This window comes from Artemia sp. Qi Xiang Cuo, chromosome 7, assembly GCF_049724085.1.
Source record: "Artemia sp. Qi Xiang Cuo chromosome 7, ASM4972408v1, whole genome shotgun sequence".
In the NCBI taxonomy this organism is placed as follows: Eukaryota; Metazoa; Arthropoda; class Branchiopoda; order Anostraca; family Artemiidae; genus Artemia; species Artemia sp. Qi Xiang Cuo.
In genome coordinates this window covers 28341272-28364368 of record NC_142800.1, presented here as the reverse complement: position 1 = coordinate 28364368, position 23097 = coordinate 28341272, and the positions used below count along the sequence as shown (strand labels likewise).

Sequence of the window (23097 nt, the reverse complement as noted above, 5' to 3'; positions counted from 1 at the left end):
AAGCTGAATCGCCGAAGATAAAAGATGACAGAAAGGATGAAACTGGATCTGGTAAATAAGTTTTTCCTGCTTTTTTTTCTGAAGATCTCTGAAAGATCTTCTTTCTGAACGTTACGAAGATCTTCTTTCTATCAGAAGATTTGTAATACCAGTCAAAATGCTGGTGTTCTGCTAGCTTTGACAATAAAACTTATAGATTCTCCTGAGCTAGGGTGCACAGGGCGTCGAAATTACGTTTCTTTTGCTGGGTCTTTTTTTTACAGAGACAGGTAGCAAACCTATCGCTAGACCTTGCGGCAATGGGAACCAAACTCCGGACTTCATTTTTCCAAGCTGAGCATCAATCCACTGTGCTATAACAGGGTTTTTAATATAAACACAGGTGTGTTGTGTATAATATAAACACATGCATCAATCCACTGTGCTATAACAGGGTTTTTAATATAAACACAGGTGTGTTGTGTTTAATATAAACACATGCATCAATCCACTGTGCTATAACAGGGGTTTTAATATAAACACAGGTGTGTTGTGTTTAATATAAGCACATGCATCAATCCACTGTGCTATAACAGGGTTTTTAATATAAACACAGGTGTGTTGTGTTTAATATAAACATATGCATCAATCCACTGTGCTATAACAGGGTTTTTAATATAAACACAGGTGTGTTGTGTTTAATATAAACACCTGCATCAATCCACTGTGCTATAACAGGGTTTTTAATATAAACACAGGTGTGTTGTGTTTAATATAAACACATGCATCAATCCACTGTGCTATAACAGGGTTTTTAATATAAACACATGTGTGTTGTGTTTAATATAAACACATGCATCAATCCACTGTGCTATAACAGGGTTTTTAATATAAACACAGGTGTGTTGTGTTTAATATAAACACATGCATCAATCCACTGTGCTATAACAGGGTTTTTAATATAAACACATGTATCAATCCACTGTGCTATAACAGGGTTTTTAATATAAACACAGGTGTGTTGTGTTTAATATAAACACATGCATCAATCCACTGTGCTATAACAGGGTTTTTAATATAAACACAAGTGTGTTGTGTTTAATGTAAACACATGCATCAATCCACTGTGCTATAACAGGGTTTTTAATATAAACACAGGTGTGTTGTGTTTAATATAAACACATGGATCAATCCACTATGCTATCAAAGGTTTTTTAATATAAACACAGGTATCACAGGTGTGCTATCACAGCTTTTAATATAAAGCTAATCAAATTATAGAAGCATTTGGAGATGTTAAAACTAGTCTTATAGGGGCCAATGACGGTATTTTGGGGGGTAGTTTCACTTAAAAGGATTCTAGATTATTTTAAGAAGCTTTTAATATAAAGCTAATCAAATTATAGGAGCATTTGGAGATGTTAAAGCTAGTCTTATAGGGGCCAATGACGGTATTTAGGGGGGTAGTTTCACTTAAAAGGATTCTAGATTATTTTTAGAAGCTTTTAATATAAAGCTAATCGAATTATAGAAGCATTTGGAGATGTTAAAACTAGTCTTATAGGGGCCAATGACGGTATTTAGGGAAGTCGTTTCACTTAAAAGGATTCTAGATTATTTTAAGAATTTTTTAATATAAAGCTAATCTAATTATAGAATTATTAGGAGATGTTAGAACTTAGTTTTGGAAATATTTGCACCAAACAGGTGTCATTCATTCAATAAGTTTTTAGCAGATAGAAGTATTAGTAAAAGCATGTGAAAATTACGTAAAATAATAAGTAATATAATAAAAAAAAAAAAATAATAACAGGAAAAGGAAAAAAAACGGGAAACGGGAGAAAATAAAAACGGGAAAAGGAAAAAATAATAACGTAATATGATAAAAGTAATATAATAAGTTAAAAAATGAAATAATATATTAAGAGAAAATGATGTTGAAATAGCGAAATATCATAATCAAATCAAATTTATTTCCAATTGTGCAATTCTGTCCATTTAAAGGCTTTTTTTTTAAGTATACGATTGAAATAAAAGATATCTTTGTTTAAAAGAAATTGAAGTAAAAGGGTTCTCGTTTTGGAAATGATAATCCCCCCTGAACCCTGACCTTAATTACTAGAAATTGCTTGTCAGGATGTTGTTCATCACATAGAAAATAAAAAAAAGATGGAACAATTAAGTTTGTAATATATAGTGCACAATTGGATTTTGCATATTTAGGATATTTTGATATAGGATATTTTGATGTAGGATATCACGAGTACCAAGAACAGAAAAAGACTTTACCAGTTAATGTTATTTGATGAAAATCAATTATTATTTTTGTATTATTATTATTATTATTATTATTTATTTGATTATTTATTTATTTTGTATATTATTTATTATATTATTCATTATGAATATTATTTATTATTTATTTGATATAATATTATTTGATGAAAATCAAACATTCAAAATGAAAATCGAAATGATGAATTTATTCGTTTGTTTTTTCTTAATCAGCTCCAAAATCTGAAATAAAAAACAACAATAACTTTTTAGATTTTTAGGCTGTAAGGTGATTGACTTTTTAATCATTTTTAATATTTTTTTAGCCTCCTTCTGGGGGGCTGTGACTGGCTTTAAGATTGACATTTAAGATGAAAATCATAATGATGAATTTATTCGTTTTTTTCTTAATCAGCTGCAAAATCTGAAATAAAAAAACAAAAATTTTTTTAATTCAAAATTTTTCTTGTAATAAGCCAAGACATTGATACCCGATAGCTCACGATAGCCCCCAAAAATGTAAAATTAACGAAAAAGGAAGTAAAAGAGGTGTGGTTTGTATACTTGAGATATTCCTAATAATATTAATCTTCAATGAAGTCTTATTTGTGTGTATGTAAAGGTAAATGAGACCCACATGCTTTGACTTCTTTGTTTAGCGAAAAATCCACATTTTCTCTATTTCAGTATTGTCAAGCTTTTACGTTAAAAATTCAAATTATGCTTACAGCTAAAATGTGCAATGTTTTTTTTCGTAAAAATGCCACCAATCATGTACAACATGGCGAGATATCCTGGAATATGTGTGCTATTATTATGACAGTAGCTATCCCTACTAGGTGGAAAGGATTGCCTGTAAAAAAAAAAAAAAAAAAAAAAAAAAAAAAAAACGCCGCCTTACAAAGAGAAAAAGCTATTCGAAGAAAAGTCTTGATATACGAATTTGGAATTTTATTTGAATAAGTAATCAAAGTAGAATTCAATAAATGGAGAAAATTATTTTTATCTCCATTTCTCTTCAAATCCAGACTAATTCTAAAACTTCAAAAAATACAGTTTGGAAATAAAGATTTCGAGATTTGATATGGCGTCAGCGGCTGTTTTCTACAACTACATCTACTACTCTCCCATCGACGAGTTGTCTCAACTTTTATTGCCGTTTGTCCAGTCTGCAGTTGGTATGCAGTTGGTATGCAGTTGGTAACATGGTGCAGTTGGTATTTACAAGAGAAGATACCCTGCCGTGAGTACCCAAAGAACAACTTTAATGACAACTCCATTCAGAATGGTCCAATTTTTTATGGTATGGAATGGTGAATGGAGACAACTCCATTCGGAATGGTCTCCCGGCGAGTGTTATCCCCGAAAACTCATCTGTTCATTCCTTAAATAGGAAATTCAACAGATACAGGTACTAGTGGCATATCAGATTCTAAGGTTTTAGTAGCCTGCCATGAATTTTGTCATAGAAAAGTGGGAAACCAGTTAAAACCTGGATTAATTCAAAACTTGAATTGTCTGTTGCAGACAGCACTGTTATGAGTAATAATGCATGATGTATTTTGAAAAATGTAAATTCATTAGTTTTTGTATAGGAAAGGAAATGTATTGAAATAAGCGGGAAGACTTTTTTATTTAGTATAGTCCAATGTCTAGAGAAATGATGGAAAAATTTGATATTACGTATATTTTATTTACTTATAGTATATTATTTTGAGTTGATTGAGACAGTGTAACTTTTTCCTCTAATTTTTTGTAACTATAATAAATATAACCAAGAGCTTTTCAACTTTATAAATTAATTGATTAAAAATTTACAACAATTTTCCAATTTTTAAGCGTGTTATAAAGTTCGTGCAATACACATATTCTTTCTTTCTTTTTTTTTACTAGAACTAACACCAAAACTTTGTATCTATATACGTAGTATTTTGGTTTAAGCTAACCCTTTGGATCCTCAGGGCTTTGGCGATAAGTCAAACGAGCCTGAAGATTGCACGGCTTCTATGTCCAGTATCCCCAATCGTTTAGTTTTTACCGTCATAGTTCTATATCCCTTATTTATCATCACGTAAACAAGGGGCCGCAGTCAGGAAAAACCATACAACGCTTGTGTACGTGCCATAAACAAAGGAGTCGCAGTTGTAAAAATAAAATAAAACTTTTTTACGGGGGCTGTAAGGTGATTGACTTAATTTTTTTGCCTCCTTCTGAGGGCTGTGACTGTATAAAGATGAACGAACGATCTTTCAACCGACAGACATGTTCCTAAGCACCAATTCTAATTCTTGGTTTAGAGTTTTACTGAAAACTTGTCGGACAATTTCTTAACTTCAACAGCCAATAGCTATTTTGTACACACTATTCAAGCTTTAAGATCTTAATGCTTGATCTCAGTATCAAAGAATTCTAATTAAAACTATAAGTTTGGATGAACTAGGATACCACTATCCTTCCGTTTGATTATCAAGCTGGTTAATTAAAATATTTATCTCCGGTGTTCGAGGGTAGCGTGGGTTCATCATATGTAGCGTAAATATGATCGTATGGGATTGGTCGTAGGTTTTCCTAGTACAGTTTTGCCCTCTATTTTGTATTGACGAAAAAAATTGAATTCTCCTTTTCAAAGACCTTAAAAAAATTTCTTAAAAAGCTAGTGGAGGAGTATTCTGAGCCAACCCAGGATGATGTCCTTGAGCGGTGTAACTATATGAAAAAGAATTTCTTTGCAATAGACTATTCAGATATTATACTTCTGTTACTTTTTCTTCCATCGCTTTCTGGTATTGAATCATGGCTGAAATAACACAAAATTAAATTGGTCTCGTGGTTAATTCACGAAATTTAAAAAGAAAGCATACATGCAGAAAATTGAGACATGGAGGATTTGCCTGCAAAAATTAGAACATGCCAACCACTATAAGTTGATTTGTTTTTAAAGTGAAATAAATTAAGTAGGCCTATACAGGATTAAACTAAATTAGGACAAAAGACGATTCCTGTCGTTCACTTGTGTTAATGATACAAAAAGGACTTAACTATTGGAAGTTTAAAACAATATATTTTAAGCTCTCCCCCCTCCCTTCTCCTCAGGTGGTAATCGAGTGGTAACGTTGCTTGCAAATTACAATTTTGTTGCTGCTTACTCTCATTTACTCTTTTCTTTCAAGGTGTGTCAGATTCATCTGACGACGACTCGAACCTCAGTGGTTCTGATTCTGACTCGGATACCTTAATCATGGATGAGCCGCCCACCAGCGAGTTTGACTTAAGGAAAATTCATGCTGATCTGAAACTGACGCCAACAAAAGTTGTATGGAACGATTCAGATGCTGGTGTAAAGAAGGCACAAGTAGAGGAAAAAAGAATCTCACCACCTATTAAAGCTGAAGAGGCGAAGCCTTCTGTTCTCACTACATCAACCCCTGAATCTGTAACGAAAGCTCCATCTGGGTCACTGGTTACAAGAGCCAGCCCAAGACGTGGTCCTGTTAGGAAGAAGCTTTTAGAAGAGGCTCATACCCCTGCTCCAGTTGTTAACACTTCTGTTAAATCTGATTCCAGTGACGTTTATGAATTTAGTGAACCTGAGCCGTTTGTACTTGAAATGCGGACCAAAAAAATCTCATCGCCTATTTATGATGAAAGAAATGTTGAACGAAAGCTGAGCCTTGGACAGCATGAATTAGAAAGTAAATCTGATCAACGAAAGTTGAAGAGTCCTCCCGAAAAGCTGAAGTCACGGCCGGAATCTAAGCTTACTCTCCCAGAATTTAAGCAAGACCCATTAAGATTGGGATTGTGCTCAGTGCAGAGGCCAGAGCCACAGAAAGAAGCAAGGCAAGCCATTCGTATTGATTATATTCAGAAAGATGTTCGTACATTATCTGCTCGCAACGAAGGGAGGAAAACTGTTGATTCAAGAGAAGCTCCTGGACAGCCTTTACACACTTCAGCCTTTGCTAAGGTCCAGTCTTTTAAAACTGAAGTGAAAACAGAGCCTGAAAAGCCACCAAATACTGCTTATATCTCACAGCCTGCTTCCGATCCGTGCATTGATTCGATTTTGCCTCCGACTTTGAGATCTGGGCCAGAAAAAAACAACAAAACAAAAACATCACCTGTCGTAGATGTAAGGGTTAAAGTTGAACCGGAAACCACTGCCACTGAAAAAATCATGCCCACCGTTAAAGAATTCAAAATAGATCCGCCAACAATCGCAGCTAGTGCTTCATTAGTAGTTCCTGGCTCTATTATTCCGTCCATCAAAGGTGAAGTTTCGAGTTTAATAGAGAAAACTCCAAAAATTGAGCAAGAAATTGTCTGCGAGCCGAAGAACCCTAATATCCAAGATACTGTGCCAACGACTGTTGGTTGTGCAGCTGCTAAAGTAAAAGAGAATAAGCCTAATGTTGAAGCAATATCTTCGGGGAACTCTGTTGCATCTCGATTAGAGTCAACAAATAATGAAAATAAGTCACAAAAAGAAAATCATTCTATGGTGCAATCTTTTGTCCCAGTGAAGCTCATTATTGAACCTAATATTGTCTCTGTGAAGGAAGAAAAGGCGGAGGAAGTTAAAGAAGAGGCTTCACAAAGAGAAGGTAAAGTTCAGCCTGAGAAGAGTGACTTGTGCAAGAAAGAACTGAGTGAAGCAGTAGGTAGTGGAGGCTGTTCTGAAGAGAGTGTAAGCCCAAAGGTTTTGCAAGCTTCTCCATCTGACAGGCTGAGCTCTCCACTCCATAAACTTCCTGATCATAAAATTAGTTCGAACCTTATGCAAAGCACCGACAGGGAATCTAAATTCCCTGCTACTGCATTCCAAAAGGCTGAACCAAAAGTGGAAATCATGCCTTCCAATTTAACTGTTTCTTCTCAGCTTTTGAAGGAAGTTAAACCGGAAATAAGTATTACATCAGAAACAATTGTTATAGCTCATGAAAGCAATCCTGTGAAGACAGAGGAAGTGTCAGACATTCCTTGTGCCACCTCTTTGCTGCCCGTTATTAAGGTAGAACAAGAGGCACCATCTTATGTAAAAAAAGAGATGACGGCAGAGGCAGATGAGGTAGTAAAAGAAGTAGTTGCAGAGCCTGAATTGTCTTTACCCGTAAAAAAGGAGAATGGATATTTCAACAAAATATCCATTCCTGATTCAGAAGAACCACCGAAGAAGCGCAGAAAAAGGCCGATCAGAAAGCCTGTTCGAAGCTCTGAATATATTGAATTTAGCGACTCAGATTCCAGTTCAGATGATAGCTCGTTGAAGCTGACGATTGACATAAGAGAAGAATCTACATTGCCAGAGTTTCCAAACAAATTAGAAGTTCCATCTACACCCTTTCATGAGCCAAATCTTTTATGCGAAGAAACTATTCCAGGTTTGTTCTTGTTCTTTGCTTAGAATGTATGTTCTATTTGCATCTTTTTAACCAGATTTAATTGAAAAAAAAAAAATCTAAAAAAGGAAAAAAGTTTGATCGAAAGAAAAATTGTCAATACCATGGCAATGTGTAGTCTATACATTCATATTTTTGAGTTAAGACAAAGTTTTCTCATTTTTTAACTTTTAAGTTTAATAAGAGGCAAAAAGTATTGGGAAAAGCTTACTGGGGAAAACTAGGATTTTGTGTTCCTAACCTTTTTTGGAAAAGGTATTTGTGCTCATTTTATTCTGTACCTGAGCATATATTATCTTCTGTTTGGATTTTAGAAAAAAAGTAGGTTGACTGTTCAAATTGAAAACGCATGTCAAATACAGGCCTGAAACAGTCAAAATAATGAAGTAGGCCGAAATCATATAGACTAACAACAAATCAACCATTTTGTGAAAATTCTACAGCTCTTGTTTCCTTTTACAAGAAGAAAAAGAAACTCCAGCTTTAAAAATAGAGTATCTGAGCAAGGCCGTACCCAGGATTTTTTTCAGGGGGGGGGGCATGCTCAAAGATTTTTTTCGAGGTGGGGTTAATACAAAAAACCTAAAAAAAAACACGTAAAAAATTTGTTTTGATCCATTTTTGTTACGTTTTTACGAGTCAGACAAACAATTCGGGTAGGGGGGGGGGGGGGGGTACATATTATCTACTGTTTGAAAATTTTCAGCAAAATGTGTAAATAAAAAACAATAAATATTAGTAATTGAATTGGTAATGGTAATACAAAAAAAAATGGCTATTGCTGGTTACTATTTGCTAATATAAATGGAAAAATACAGAATTTTGTTGCAATTTTACTCAGTGAAAATCAATATGTTAATAGAAATTGGTAACAATAGCTCTTGAAATGGTGATGATAATAGAAAATTACAATTGCTTATCTTCTTCTTCTGTTAGGCGTCTGTTTGTCTATTTTTTGCTCCAGAAAAGGGGGGAAAATGTGTTTGTGAGATTTGGGTACAGTTTTTTTTTCAATAGAGATCACGCTTACAGTTTTAGTATTTGCCAATAGATATTACAAAAACCATCAAGGGACTTTTTTTTCCTTTTGTTACCTACTCGCTATACCTACTCTATACTTATGTTACCTTCTATATTTGATAGTTATAAATAATCCTAAGACCACACTGGCTAAACGCTATAGAGGAAAAACAATAATTTGGATAGGAAAATTATTCAGCTGAATAAATTGGCGATTGGAATGTATTTAGATCTTCTTTTGATAGTTCTCCTTATTGCAATGCAGCTTGGAAGCCTCAAAAGATCGAAGTCTTAAATTAAAGTACCCTAAAATGATAAATAACATTTTTGGTTTTGGTTTTGTCCTATGTCATCTTTTTTTGTAATCAATGAGAGAGTCTAGCTTAGTAAGATTTACTGCTTTTTTTTCAACCGGTACTTTTTACTTTTAAGTATCCTAGCCAATTAATACGTTTATGGGAATTGTTAAGAAGTAATATTTTTTTGAAGTTGGTGCTTTGTTTCTCCAACTAAAAGGAAATCTTTCGCGTGCAGACAATGGTCATCGCAGCGCAGACACCGATTTTCTGATTCTCTACCTTCGGCCGGGAGTGTAGTGCGTGGTTAGAGGCAAAACACACGACCCTTTCTTTACCCCAGATTTCACCAGGTACCCATTGGGAGATGGGTCGACTCTGGCTCTGTAGCAGGGTCACACCGCTGACCCCTGTTCGAAACCAAATAATAAGTGACATCAGGACTCGAACCCCTGCTCTTATGGTTACAGGAGTGCAAGTGCAAAGCGCTAACCACTCCGCTAGTACGACTCCCCAGGTTGTTTCCCATATCTAATAGAAAACAACTCATTGCAGTACCAAGCCGCATGAAGCCGACATAGCGATGCACGCTCCTCCTCCCTCCCAATCTATTCAAAGTTTCCCTTTTTGTACCCTCCCAAGAAGTTCCCATTTCCGTTAAGACTTCTCTTACGACATTCTCCCGCCCCATTTGGGGGTAACATGTTTTTCGTTTGACTCTCTGTTTTTTGGTTGTGCAATCTGTCATCCACAGAACGTGTCCTAGCCATCTCAACCTTTTCTCATTATAGCCCTAGAAAGGGGGATTTACCCATATTTTTCGTATTGCTCACTGTTTGAGATACGGTCAGTCAGTAGGGTGCCCAAAACGATCCGTAGGCAATTTCTTTGGAAAACACCTACCAGATCCTCCCCCGTTTTTCGTAGCGCCATCGCTTCAGAACCATACCTTACCACTGTCAGCACTGTAGCTTCTAATATTCTAATCTTGGTGCGCAGACTTATCTTCCTATTCTTCCAAATTTTTTTCAACTCCGAAAAAAACATCCCCTGCCTTGACTATTTTACTTTTAACATTTCAATGCATCCACCGTCTTTACTAATAATATTACTTAGGCAGGTGAAGCTGTCCACTCGATCAATTTTCTTGTTACCCAACATTGCCTCTTCACCTTCACTTGTTCCTAGTCTTAACCACTTATGTTTTTAACATTAATTTTCAAATGTTAATTTGATGGTATTAAATGTTAACGAAATATTCTAATTGGTAACAATTAGACAGTGGAAAAAAGCCACAACTGCTTGAATTTCAGTATTTTGAAATATTGCGAAGCATTTTATGATGAAGTATATGTGGAGTGGTTTTCAAATTTGTTGTTAAGATAGATATATTTTGAAGAAATATGTCAAGAATGTTTGAAGTATGGTGAAGCTTTCAAGTAAGGCTAAGATGGAGACAGGACACTTTATTTTCCCTTCTTGTTGCCGTTTAGGTAGTCCAGTTGCAGCATTGCAAGAGGATCTAGCCGTAGAAGAGAAGGAATCGACATCGTTTTCAACGCCATCCTCTTCTCATGAAGAGATAATTGCGCTACATGTCAAGAAATCAGGTCCAAAGCTACGTCCAATGCTTATTGAAGAAAGACCAAAACAGGGACCAAAATTTCGAGCTCGGCCCGTTGTCGTAGATTCCTTTGAAAGCAATACAACGAGTATCAGTCAAAATACCCCACCGACAAGCCCGGACACTAGTGCCTCTACCCTTTCTTCCCCCAAGTCTTCTCCTAAAAGGTAATTGTTTTTTTTCTATCGCCTTTTTTACTAATTAATCTATTATTTAGGATCTTTTTTAAAATAAATTTTCAAATGGAAATAATTATTTAAAAGGAATATATTGAACTTTAAATCTAATTTCTTTATAACGTCCTAACGAACTTTTTTTTTTTTTTTTTTTTTTTTTTTTTTTTTTTTTTTTTTTTTTTAGAAAAGCCGTAAACAAACGGATCATATTGAGCTCGCTTACTGCCGAAAAAAGAAGAAATCCTAGCTAGGTTTGTGCAACAGGGCTTATCTGATAATAAGGCACTCTAAATTCAGATTAGATTCAAATGCATATTTTTAATTGCTTTTTGATAAGATATTTATTTTAGTAGCTTTCAGAGAATGTATTTTTTTTTGTTATAAATGAGGCACATATTAATAGTAAAATGTAGGGTTTAAAATTTTCTGTCACAATTTCGAAGATTTTATTTAAAAAGATGTGATTGGTTTTAGATTTTGGATGCTCAAATCCAGTGGTAATCTGCTTTCATGAAAAATAATCTAGTATATCGATTTGAAATTGCCTATCTTACCTAAGAGGCTATAAACCCCTGTGGGACTAGAATCTATCCACAGTGAAGTAGCGATGTAAGTCGAAAGACGCTATGTGCATCCAAGTTGCCAAATAGTGTATCTGCGACATCTTAGGAACGTCTTTAGGAATTGAATTGAAATGTTTGGGGAGCCAAGTGAATCCTAAAATGTGACTTAGGGAGTGGCAGAGGTAAATTGAAAGAAACTATCTGTATCCAAGTGATAAAAAAATTAATGTATAATATCTTAAGAATGACTTGTTATTACCCTCTTAGGTTGGTTAACATTTTAAGTATGTGATATACTTTTATTTGTCTCTTTTATTGGTGGTTTGGTCTCGGCTTTAAGAAACATAATTTAACATAATCAGACAAAGGATAGAATTTTGGGCTTACACTTTTTATTGAACATTTTTAGTTTTCATTGAATTTTGGATTAAAATTTAAAATCTTTCTGCTCCTCAACGAATTTTCTGTACCTCTCTGCTTCCTCAAAGTACAAATTTGTGAAAAAGGTGTGAAAGATCCAATCAAAAACTGTGAAAGATCCAATCTAAAACTGAAAGATGTTAAAAATAGAATATCCATTGCCCACGGTGTTTTTTCACAGTTCAAAAAAGTTTAGAAGAATGGAAAGAAAAGTTAGCAAACCAAGATTAGAATATTGGAAGCTATATTTATGACCATGGTCAAGTCTGAAACGTTGGTGCTTCAGAAGACGGAGGAGGATTTGTTAGGTGTTTTCGAGAGGAATTGACTTCATAATGTTTTGCGTACCTGTCCGACTGACGGTCGGACAGGTCTGACCGTCGGACAATTTGTGAAATTTGTGAAAGATCCAGTCAAAAGAATGAAACTGACTCATGTAACTTAATGGTGGCGTAACTAATATTTAAATGGCAACAAATATTGTTTCAGCCTGAATTCTAGATTGAGGAATATTATATTGAATTGCTTGAATTTTTTTTTACTGAAACATAGTGAACTTGGTGAGCATACTGAAACATTTTTTACTGAATCAAGGTCGACGTTTACAGAGCTCATCTAAATTATAGCCCTTGAAAATCGACCATCTGCTTGATTTTACTACACGGGGGTCGCAGTTAATGCTCCATTTATAATGAGATTTACTAATACCGAGATTTAGCTAGCGCCAATTCCAGCCAATCAGATTGTTCATAAAATTTTCTGATTGGCTGAAAATTCCAGAAGAATTCTGATTGGCTTAAATTAGTGCTAGCTAAATCTTGGTATTAGGAGAATCTCATTTTGAATGGATTATAAAGTAAATAAAGAATAATTTTAGAATACAACAAGGGTATGAAATATATCTTTGTCTATGATGGTTCTTAATATGTGAATTTTTTCTAAGTCAGACTTATCAATTTGAACCTCCCCCCCCCCCTCCCACCTAAAAAAGAATGTCTTACTGTAAAAACGTAACAAAAATGTATATAGGCCAATTTTGATGCGTTTATTTATAGTTTTTTTTTGTAAACCCCCCCCCCCCCCATCGAACAAAAATCCTAAATATGCACTGGCTTCGGAATTATCAATAAAGAATCTTGGTAAACTTTCGATTTTTTTATATTTAGACTAATATCTGTAGTAATATTAACTTTCATGCATATATATTTCATAACCACCCAAAATATTATGCTATTAAGCAACAAAGATTGTATAGAATCCCCGCATAGACTATTTGAAAGAGCGGGAAAAAAATATGCATAATGGCAGATTAAGTTCAAAATTATGGTTTCTTACGGAATGGGATAATTTAACTTCGAGATCCCAGAATAATGGAATGATATTTTCTTAGTAAATATAATAGTGGCATGTATTCACAAAAAAATTGCAACTCAGGAGCTACATGTAGAGTCAAAAATCGAAAATATATAGATTCAATTAGTCAGTCCAAAAATGCATTTGAAGGAGGATACTAGACCAAATCGGTGGGTATGTTTCTATTAGCGTGAAACTGATGTCTGTAGATTATTATTCTTCTATGACTTATTCTTTTTTAGTAAGAAACCTTTAATGCAAGTGTCAAGTCCTGGGACTGAGTTGATTTTAGAGGTATTGACCCGGATAATCCCCGCTCCAATGGTAGATGTCTGGCAGATAGTTTTCACTGCAATTTCTTCATGGTACACTTTCTTTTCCAGTGCGATTTATTAATCGCGCATAATTCATAAATCGCACTTAATTTATTAATGTCTCTTAGTATTAACTTTGTAGTTACGTTAGATACCTTGAGGGATCTTTTTTGATTAGTTTCTTTTTTTCTTGTTTTAGCGACAATGGTGAGGTGGCACCCGAATACTGTAACCGTCAAGAAGAGAATGAACTTGGGCGTCCTCGCGATGAGCATTCGAAAAGAGGGCCAAACCATCGTCGCAGCTACGTCCTGTCAGCGCCATATCCGGTCAAAAAATCGCCAAGGAGTGGCAGTCTCGGCTCTGGGCGAAGTCCTCGACGCTCTGGTATTATCCTGCCCCTTTTTACTCTTGATAATTCCCCTATACTTTCTTCACTTTTTTCTGTTTTAAATCTTAACAAGTCATTATTAGATGGTTCACTGATTTGAAAATTATTTTTGTTTATTTATTTTTCTTTCTCCTTTTTTAGTTTTTCATGAGGTGGCTAACTTTCTGTTACATGTCGGCTAAAGCACTGTTTACTGTTGACAAGTGCACAGATAATGCATACAGAGGGGAGAATGGTGATGAACAAAGGGAATTCCCGCTCCCCCTTGTAGTTTTTTTTCTTTTCTTTTGTTTTCTTCAATTTAAATATTTTTATTTCCTTTCCTTTTAATTATTGACTCCCACTTGTAGTTGTTTTTTTGATTTTGTGCTCTTCAATTTCATTGTATTGATTTCCTTTCCTTTTCATTATTCGCTCCCCTTGTAGTTTTTTTTTTTTTTGTCCTCTTTAAATTCATTATTTTTATTTCCTTTCCTTTTCTTTATTCGCTCCACCTTGTATTTTTTTTTTGGTTTTGTCCTCTTCAATTTCATTATTTTTATTTTCTTTCCTTTTCATTATTCGCTCCCCCTTGTAGTTTTTTTTGTTTTGTGCTCTTCAATTTCATTATTTTTTTTCCTTTCCTTTTCATTATTCGCTCCCCCTTGTAGTTTTTTTTGGTTTTGTGCTCTTCAATTTCATTATTTTTATTTTCTTTCCTTTTCATTATTCGCTCCCCGTTGTAGTTTTTGTTTGGTTTTGTGCTCTTCAGTTTCATTATTTTTATTTTCTTTCCTTTTCATTATTCGCTCCCCCTTGTAGTTTTTTTTTGGTTTTGTGCTCTTCAATATCATTATTTTAATTTTATTTCCTTTTCATTATTCGCTCCCCCTTGTAGTTTTTTTTTGCTTTTGTGCACACATAATGCATACAGAGGGGAGAATGGTGATGAACAAAGTGAATCCCCGCTCCCCATTGTAGTTTTTTTCTTTGCTTTTGTTATCTTCAATTTAATTATTTTTATTTCCTTTCCTTTTCATTATTCGCTCCCACTTGTAGTTTTTTTTTGTTATTTTGTGCTCTTCAATTTCATTGTATTCATTTCCTTTCCTTTTCATTATTCGCTCCCCTTGTAGTTTTTTTTTTGCTTTTGTCCTCTTTAATTTCATTATTTTTATTTCCTTTCCTTTTCATTATTCGCTCCCCTTTGTATTTTTTTTTTGGTTTTGTGCTCTTTGATTTCATTATTTTTATTTCCTTTCCTTTTTATTATTCGCTCCCCCTTGTAGTTTTTTTTTTGCTTTAGTGCTCTTCAATTTCATTATTTTTATTTCCTCTTCATTATTCGCTCCCCATTGTAGTTTTTTTGGTTTTGTGCTCTTCAGTTTCATTATTTTTATTTCCTTTCCTTTTCATTGTTCGCTCCCTCTTGTAGTTTTTTTTTGCTTTTGTGGTATTCAATTTCATTATTTTTTTCCTTTCCTTTTCATTATTCGCTAACCATTGTAGTTTTTTTTTTGTTTTGTGCTCTTAAATTTCATTATTTTTTTTTTATTTCCTTTTCATTATTCGCTCCCCTTTGTATTTTTTTTTGGTTTGTGCTCTTCAATTTCATTATTTTTATTTTCTTTCCTTTTCATTATTCGCTCCCCATTGTAGTTTTTTTTTTTTTTTGCTTTTGTGCACACATAATGCATACAGAGGGGAGAATGGTGATGAACAAAGGGAATCCCCGCTCCCCATTGTAGTTTTTTTCTTTGCTTTTGTTATCTTCAATTTAATTATTTTTATTTCCTTTCCTTTTCATTATTCGCTCCCTCTTGTAGTTTTTGTTTTGTTATTTTTTGCTCTTCAATTTCATTGTATTTATTTCATTTCCTTTTTATTCTTCGCTCCCCTTGTAGTTTTTTTTTAATTTTGTCCTCTTTAATTTTATTAAAGTTTTTACTTTTTTTGCTTTTGTGCTCTTCAATTTCATTATTTTTATTTTCTTTCCTTTTCATTGTTCGCTCCCCCTTGTAGTTTTTTTTGCTTTTGTGCTCTTCGATTTCATTATTTTTATTTCCTTTTTTCATTATTCGCTCCCCCTTGTAGTTTTTTTTTGCTTTTGTGCTCTTCAATTTCATTTTTTTAATTTTCTTTCCTTTTCATTATTTGCTCCCCTTTGTAGTTTTTTTTTTGGTTTTGTGCTCTTTAATTTCATTATTTTTATTTTCTTTCCTTTTCATTATTCGCTCCCTCTTGTAGTTTTTTTTTGCTTTTGTTCTCTTCGATTTCATTATTTTTATTTCCTTTCCTTTTTATTATTCGCTCCCCCATGTAGTTTTTTTTTTGCTTTAGTGCTCTTCAATTTCATTATTTTTATTTCCTCTTCATTATTCGCTCCCCCTTGTAGTTTTTTTTCTTTATTGCTCTTCGATTTCATTATTTTTATTTCCTTTTCATTATTCGCTCCCCCTTGTAGTTTTTTTGCTTTTGTGCTCTTCAATTTCATTATTTTTATTTCCTTTCCTTTTCATTATTTTTTTTAAGACAGAAAAATTTTCCTAGTTATTTTCTCGTAATGTTTTTCGTATTCCTTGAGACCAGAAGATTTTTTGTAGCCCTTTTCAGCTCCTAGATTAAATAAACGTGAACAGCCCAAATATATTCGAAACTATTCCATACATTCTGATTGGGTTTAATTCTTAATGAATATATTCGTAATAAAATTATAGAAATTTAGATTATATATTCGTCAAATTAGTAACTGAAAAATACAACTGTAATAAAATACCTGTTGCCTTTGTACCTATTATCTTTATTCCATGTTAAGAATAAACTGTTCAGAACAGTTTTGGTTGTAAATAGTTTATTTTGAAGCGCCTCATCAATGAGCCGTGTATTTTAGAAACGAAGCTGACGAAAATTTGGGAGAAAACCCAGATATATTTTCCTGAAATTTTTAGCAAGGGAATTTTAGCCAGGGAAGTTCCCTGTCAAAACCTCGCGATAATTGCATTTCTGATTTTGATGCATTTAGCCTCTCAAGTTATGCTTTGATTTACTTTCTCATATTGTTTGGGTATTTTGCTGCCTATCTCGAAGTCAGGTGTGTGATGACAATTTTTTTATTTACTTATTATTAGATTATTTATATTATTTATTATATTGTTTATATATATTATTTATTATATATTTATTTATTATTAATTATATATATTTTTTTTATTGTATTATATTTTTTTACATTTATTTATTATATATTATTTTTTTATGTTAGATTATTTGCAGAAAACTATGAAATCCACATTGATTTCTTGGTGTTATTTGTTTTTGTTTGCTCAACAGAGAAAAAAATTGCGAAAAAGTTTGCTTGAGTGTAGAGCTAGAGCTGAAGTCCTTCTTTTTTTTTCTTTTAGCTTTCCTTAGCTTTCTCTTTAGCTTTTGATCTCTGCAAAAATTTTCTTTAATCATTAAATTTTAGCACAAGGGTGCTAGATTGTGTTTAACGCTACTTTTTACAATTGATTACTTCGAGTGCAGTGATATTGGCTATCATATTGGCTATGATATTGACTATGCTTCATGTATTGGCTACGATATTGGCTATGATATTGGCTATGCTGGATTATTGGCTTATGAGTTTTTGGCTAATTTTTTCGTCAGTTTTTCAGCTATTTTTCTTCAATTAGCCTTTGTCAGTTTTTTAGCTAATTTTTTAAAAGCCATCCCCTTTGTGATTGACGATATTACAGTCCAGCACTGCCACTTGGATTTGTTCCTATTACCCCTTTTCTTCTTTTGATTACTTTTTAAATAGCTTTCATTAATCTATTTGAGCAGAAATAATCAATATAAAACTTTAAACATCCATCTTTCTATAATGAAAAACAGTCTTTCTTGAAATTTTTTTTAGTACAACATAAAATTTCATTCAAAGAATTTTGAACTTATTATTAATGGGAAGCTATCATTTTTGAAGTTGAGAAGGGTAAGACTCTGAGTTAAGGGTTCTTGGATATGACAAACGGATTAGCGATCTTAGAATTGACATTGTTTTAGAGTAGAATCTTGCTTTTATTTATATTTAAATTTCAGACAAAATTTGAGAATTCACTCACAAATTTTAAATCAGACATATTTTTTTTAATTAAATACTTTGGGTGGATCGAGAGGGTGGTTTCAACTATAAGCATAAAAAAATTCTTTCACAAATTTTGCCCAATCATGGGGCCAAAGCCACCCTGACCTCCATGCAGTGGATGGACACCCTTGAATATAGAAAACACTCTTTTCATGTTCTGTTTTCTCTTAACTGTTAATGTGTTTAAATAAATGTTCTGCTATGTTTTGAATAGAGGGGAAGCGCTATTGTGGTTTTGATCCATCTTTGATCAATTTTCCGGCACATAAGTAGATGGTAACGGTTCCGCTATTTCAGGTATTTGCGACGAACTTTTGGAGACTGAGCCTCGAACCTCGCGTTACAATTTCATAGTCGATTTGGCTCCTGAAATGGATTCCACTCAGAGGATAAGCATTCTCCAAGAGAAAATGAAGCAAATTCGCAAAGTTTATGCAGATCTAAAAGCAGAAGTTGCCTCCATTGACCGTCGACGGAAGAAGATCAAGAAAAAAGAAAAACAGACGAGTTTACAATAATTTTCTAATGTATATAATGGACCTGTACAAAAGAACGTTTTATTAAGAAGTTATCGTGGTGGAAGGCTCTCAAAATGAAATCTATTTTATAAAATAATCTCATGTAGGGAATTTATCGCGCGTATATAGTAACTTTTTTTAAATATATATTTTCTTGGATGATTATCGTAAATCTTTGTAATCACTGACACTAAAATGTTTGATAAAAATGATGTGAAATCGAAGCTCAAAATCTAATTTTTGTTTCTATCAGTTTTGGCCGGCGTCTCTTATTTGAACGTTATATCGTGAGCGAAAGTTTAAAGAAATTTATTTAATGTTCCAATTTGTCTATTATTAAATAGAAATTTTAAAGCCGTTTGCTTGTTTTCAATCAGGTAATATGTAGGTATGCAGTAGGTAATCTTTAGGTAAGCAGTAGGTAATCTGTAGGTAGGCAGTAGGTAATCTGTAGGTAAGCAGTAGGTAATCTGTAGGTAGGCAGTAGGTAATCTGTAGGTAAGCAGTAGGTTATCTGTAGGTAAGCAGTAGTAGGTAATGCAGCAGGAGTAGGTAATCCGGGACATGTTTCTGAAGTTTTAGTTGTTTTGGAGGGGCTTGGACTTGTGATGTTTAAATACTATCAGATCTATATGTATCAAAAGCAATTACTTATGGATTTTTCAGTCCTCTTTTAATTTTATTTTTGGTACCCCCCCTCCTTCAAGTTAGCCCATATCATCTAAGACTGAAAAAAAATTTTGGTTCTAGGACTGAGCAATGTTTCAGTCCTAGGACTGGGCAATGTTCACAAGTTAAACATCTGCTGTTATAGCTTGGGGAAGAAAGAGAACTTATTCCAGATATTTTAAAGTCGAAAAGCATGCCACCATGCGACGCCATCAATGTGAGAGTTGTCACTTGGCCAATCACAGAAATAGGCAAATAATCAAAAAATTACTAGAGTAAAAATAATTTGTTAACAATAGCATCTTCATTGAAGCGTCTCGTGACAACTTATCAAATACATTTTCATTATTTTGAAACTATCTCACTGGAAATTTTGTTCCACCTTTAGAATGGCTTTAAACTAAAAATTTAATTTTTGAATCTAAAATATAACTATAGACTGGCCTATCTGGAAGTCTGTTTAGGGAGCAAAAAAAAAGCTCGGATTCTGGTGATTTCGGGCTTTTTTTGGAAACATTCTGGTGATTTCGGGCACTTTTTTTTTGAACATTTGAACACTTTGTTGGGCAAGAACAAATCGCCTAAATTAATTTTGAGCTGCTATTGGCCATCCAGTCTATGGTTTGAAGTGGGACGAATTGCGACACGAAATGTTTTGTTTTTTTTTTCGCACAAATGTATATTGAACATTTAATATTCCAGAAAAGTCTCAGCAATTTTATATTTATTAATAGAGCAAAAGAGAAAATCCTTAAAATGTATTTTGTTTTTCAGTAAACCGGAAATGACGCTCTGAGTCCTTAGAAGGTCTAGAGGGAAATATTGCACTTAAATGCCCTTGAAATGTTGCAGATACACCCTTTTGGTGAATTGGAAGCATACAGTTTTTTTAGATTTACTTGAACTTGCCCTGAAAATTTTTACTTGACTGCCAACTATGAGATGACTCGTAGCCCTTTCTTGGCTAGGATGCCGAGTACGAGTTATATCGTATTGTGTTTACTAGTCACGTCCTTGCAGCAACGATTAAACTTGTAGTATATCAGTGCTAATATAGATAAATGGCTTCTGGGAAAAGAACAAAAAATCAATAGTGACTTACATGAACAGAAAATTTAGTAATAAATGAATAGAAAATATAATTATAAGGATTTTATTCAAAATCAAGACGCAAAAGAATATTTTATTGCTTGTGAAACTTTTTAAAACAATCTTCCGCACAAAGGGCTGGGTTCTCTTCGGGGGTCAAACAAAAATAATGCGTTTCTCGGCGTTGTTTTCCTTGAGCAAATATCGACATGGTTTGTCAGACGCTGTTTTCTTTCAGTAGGTGGTGGCACACTCACTAAATAACGGAGATCTTAACTATCTTTTTTCTACACTCGTTGAATCTCTTCTCCAATCAACGCAACGGAGACTTCTTATTTTTCGAAGAAGTTACTTTTTGGAAAGTTGTTTCGCATATATATATATATATATATATATATATATATATATATATATATATATATATATATATATATATATATATATATATATATATATATATATATATATATATATATATATATATATATATATATATATATATGTATATATATATATATAAAATATGTATATATATATATATATATATAAAATATGTAGTGGAAATTCTTTGGGCCATCTAATAGTCTATCATACAGATATGTAGTACGACAGCATTTGATCTGATCGGTCAATGCCTGACATTCCTTTATTGCGATCTCGGATTAGGCTATGTTCAGTTTGATAGAAATTTTTCCATTGCAATCGGATATTTTGCAACAGCATGCATGGGCGTAGCTTGGGGGGGGGGGGGTATAAAGAGTGTATCAGCAAAAGCGCCTAGTGTTCCGACAAATGCTGACACAAGCTAAATTAAACCAGAAACATAAGCTAAATTCCAAGGTGTCGGCCCCCCCCCTAGCCTCACCCCTGCGTGCATATTTGAAATGGTAAATATATGTCGTTTGTCTTTCCATTTGTGTACAGTACCAGGACCATTTTGCTTCCAGATTCACTCCCCCTTTTTCAGTTTACGATTTACCTCATCTTTGGGGTTTCCCGTGCTGTTACTTCCCTGGGTTCCACGCACGAAGTTTTTTGTATATTTAGCAGCGTGTTAGAGTAACAGAATTGTACAAATTATCTATATAAACTGTGTATCCCTTATACTCTTAAAAAGGGCACCAGAACTTTTAATTTTGAATTGAATTAACTCCTTTAAAAGTTTCTATGATATTTCAAGCTATTGTAGTGTTAGTGCCTATGATACTGCTTATACACCGTTTTGAAAACCTGCGTGCATGCAGTTTTTTCCTTTAATTGAAACTCCTAAACATTCCCTAAAAGTTCCATCTTAATATCTCTAGCGTCATTAGTTACATTAATTGCAGTGGCAATATTAAAAGTATACTTATAGTGCCTTCTGGCTAGTTCAAAATCCCCCACAACTTAACCTTAAAGGTCTAAATTAATAGTATAATTTTTTCTTCAGATATTGCTTTGTCACCTTTTTGAAAGTTCACATGCTCCTAGTTTTTTTTTTTTTTTTTATTTAGTTCAACATCCTCTTAAATATTCCTTACAATATTCACCTCAATACCCTTAGCTTGCGCAGTAGCAACAGTTGCAGCAGCACTAGTAGCAGTATGCGCATAGTACCTTTGGTTTCTTCAACATCCCCTTCTACAGACGCTGAAAGTTTCAGCTTAATATATACCATCAGCCATTCCATAAGCATTTCTGATCCGCCCGCTTGACAACCTGTGTGGGTATAGTTTGTTTCGATAGTTCCATACATTTTCTGTATATCCCAAAATTTTCATCTTAATATCCTTAGTTTTGATAGCTGTAGTAGTAGTAGCTGTAGAATTGATTGTATTAGCCCATACTTTAGTGGCAGTAGTAGTAATAACAGTAGCAGTTGTATGAGTAGAAGTATGAGTAGTAGTAGCATTTGGATGCAAATATTTTCTTTTGGTTTGTTCAACATCCCCCACAACAAGCCCTTTTCGTTTCAACTTCACACACCAAACTGGTCCTGAGATATTGCTGTTCCGCCCTTTTGAAAACCTGCATACAGAGGGCATTTTCTGATTCAGTTCATCTTCCCCCCTCAAAATTTCACCTTCATGCCCTCAGGCATAGTTGTAATAGTAGTCACAGTAGTAGTATTGAAATTACTAGGAATAGTATTGGATAGCGGTAGTACTACTAGCAGCAGTAGTATTAACCTATTGCCTTTTGGTCAGTTGAACATCCCTCTCATCAAGTCTTGAAAGTTTCAACTTATTACAATTAGCCGTTGCTATGAGATGGTTGATATGTCCTTTTGATAACCTGTATGTTCATATTATTATTATTATTATTATTTATTGGAAAACCCGTCATACAAAAAAGGAAAAGACGGAGCAATAAGCAAAAAAAAAAAGCAATACACATAAACTTAGGAGTTATACATGTGGTTTGTAGTGACGAACGCTGGAGCTAAGATCTAAATCAGCACTTAGAACAAATTACACAAAACGAGAAAGAAAAACACAATTATACGCTGCTCTGTAGGTACGCGACATGTTTCTTTTCTTTTTTTTTAGGCTCCTAAATACTGAACAAAAATAAATAATATGAACATCATTGAATCAAGCCGTAAATGGTAAAAAAAAACCAAAAAAAAAAAAAAAACAATAAAAAGTGAATTAAAAAAGATATACCGTAGATAATCATATTAACTAATGTAAATATGACAAAAAATGGTAAAAACATTTAAACGACACTTTCGCCTGCTGGTCTTGAACTCGGATCACTCTCAACAAATGATTAATTTATTCCTATATACATAAATAACAAAAACTATCAAATTATTCAATCACGGATACTTTTAAAAATTAAATTGAATAAATATTCTTAAAAGAATATATAATTAATAAACAACTCTATTATTAGTAATATACGCAATATATTATAAAAAAAAAG

At 33.5% G+C, this 23097-nt stretch overlaps 1 protein-coding gene across 1 annotated transcript in view; it reads left to right on the top strand.

The window, feature by feature from the left end:
• Positions 1 to 18792, top strand: part of LOC148950132 (uncharacterized) — an 81404-nt gene extending 62612 nt beyond the window's left edge. Inside the window, exons 9-13 of the mRNA XM_089092161.1 lie at positions 1 to 51; positions 5424 to 7634; positions 10462 to 10759; positions 13618 to 13805; positions 18212 to 18792. The exon at positions 1 to 51 is cut by the window's left edge and continues 227 nt beyond it. Coding sequence (XP_088948287.1) covers positions 1 to 51; positions 5424 to 7634; positions 10462 to 10759; positions 13618 to 13805; positions 18212 to 18432 — 2969 coding nt within the window. The 3' untranslated portion in view covers positions 18433 to 18792. The remainder of the gene's footprint in view (positions 52 to 5423; positions 7635 to 10461; positions 10760 to 13617; positions 13806 to 18211) is intronic.
• Positions 18793 to 23097: the final 4305 nt, after the last annotated feature.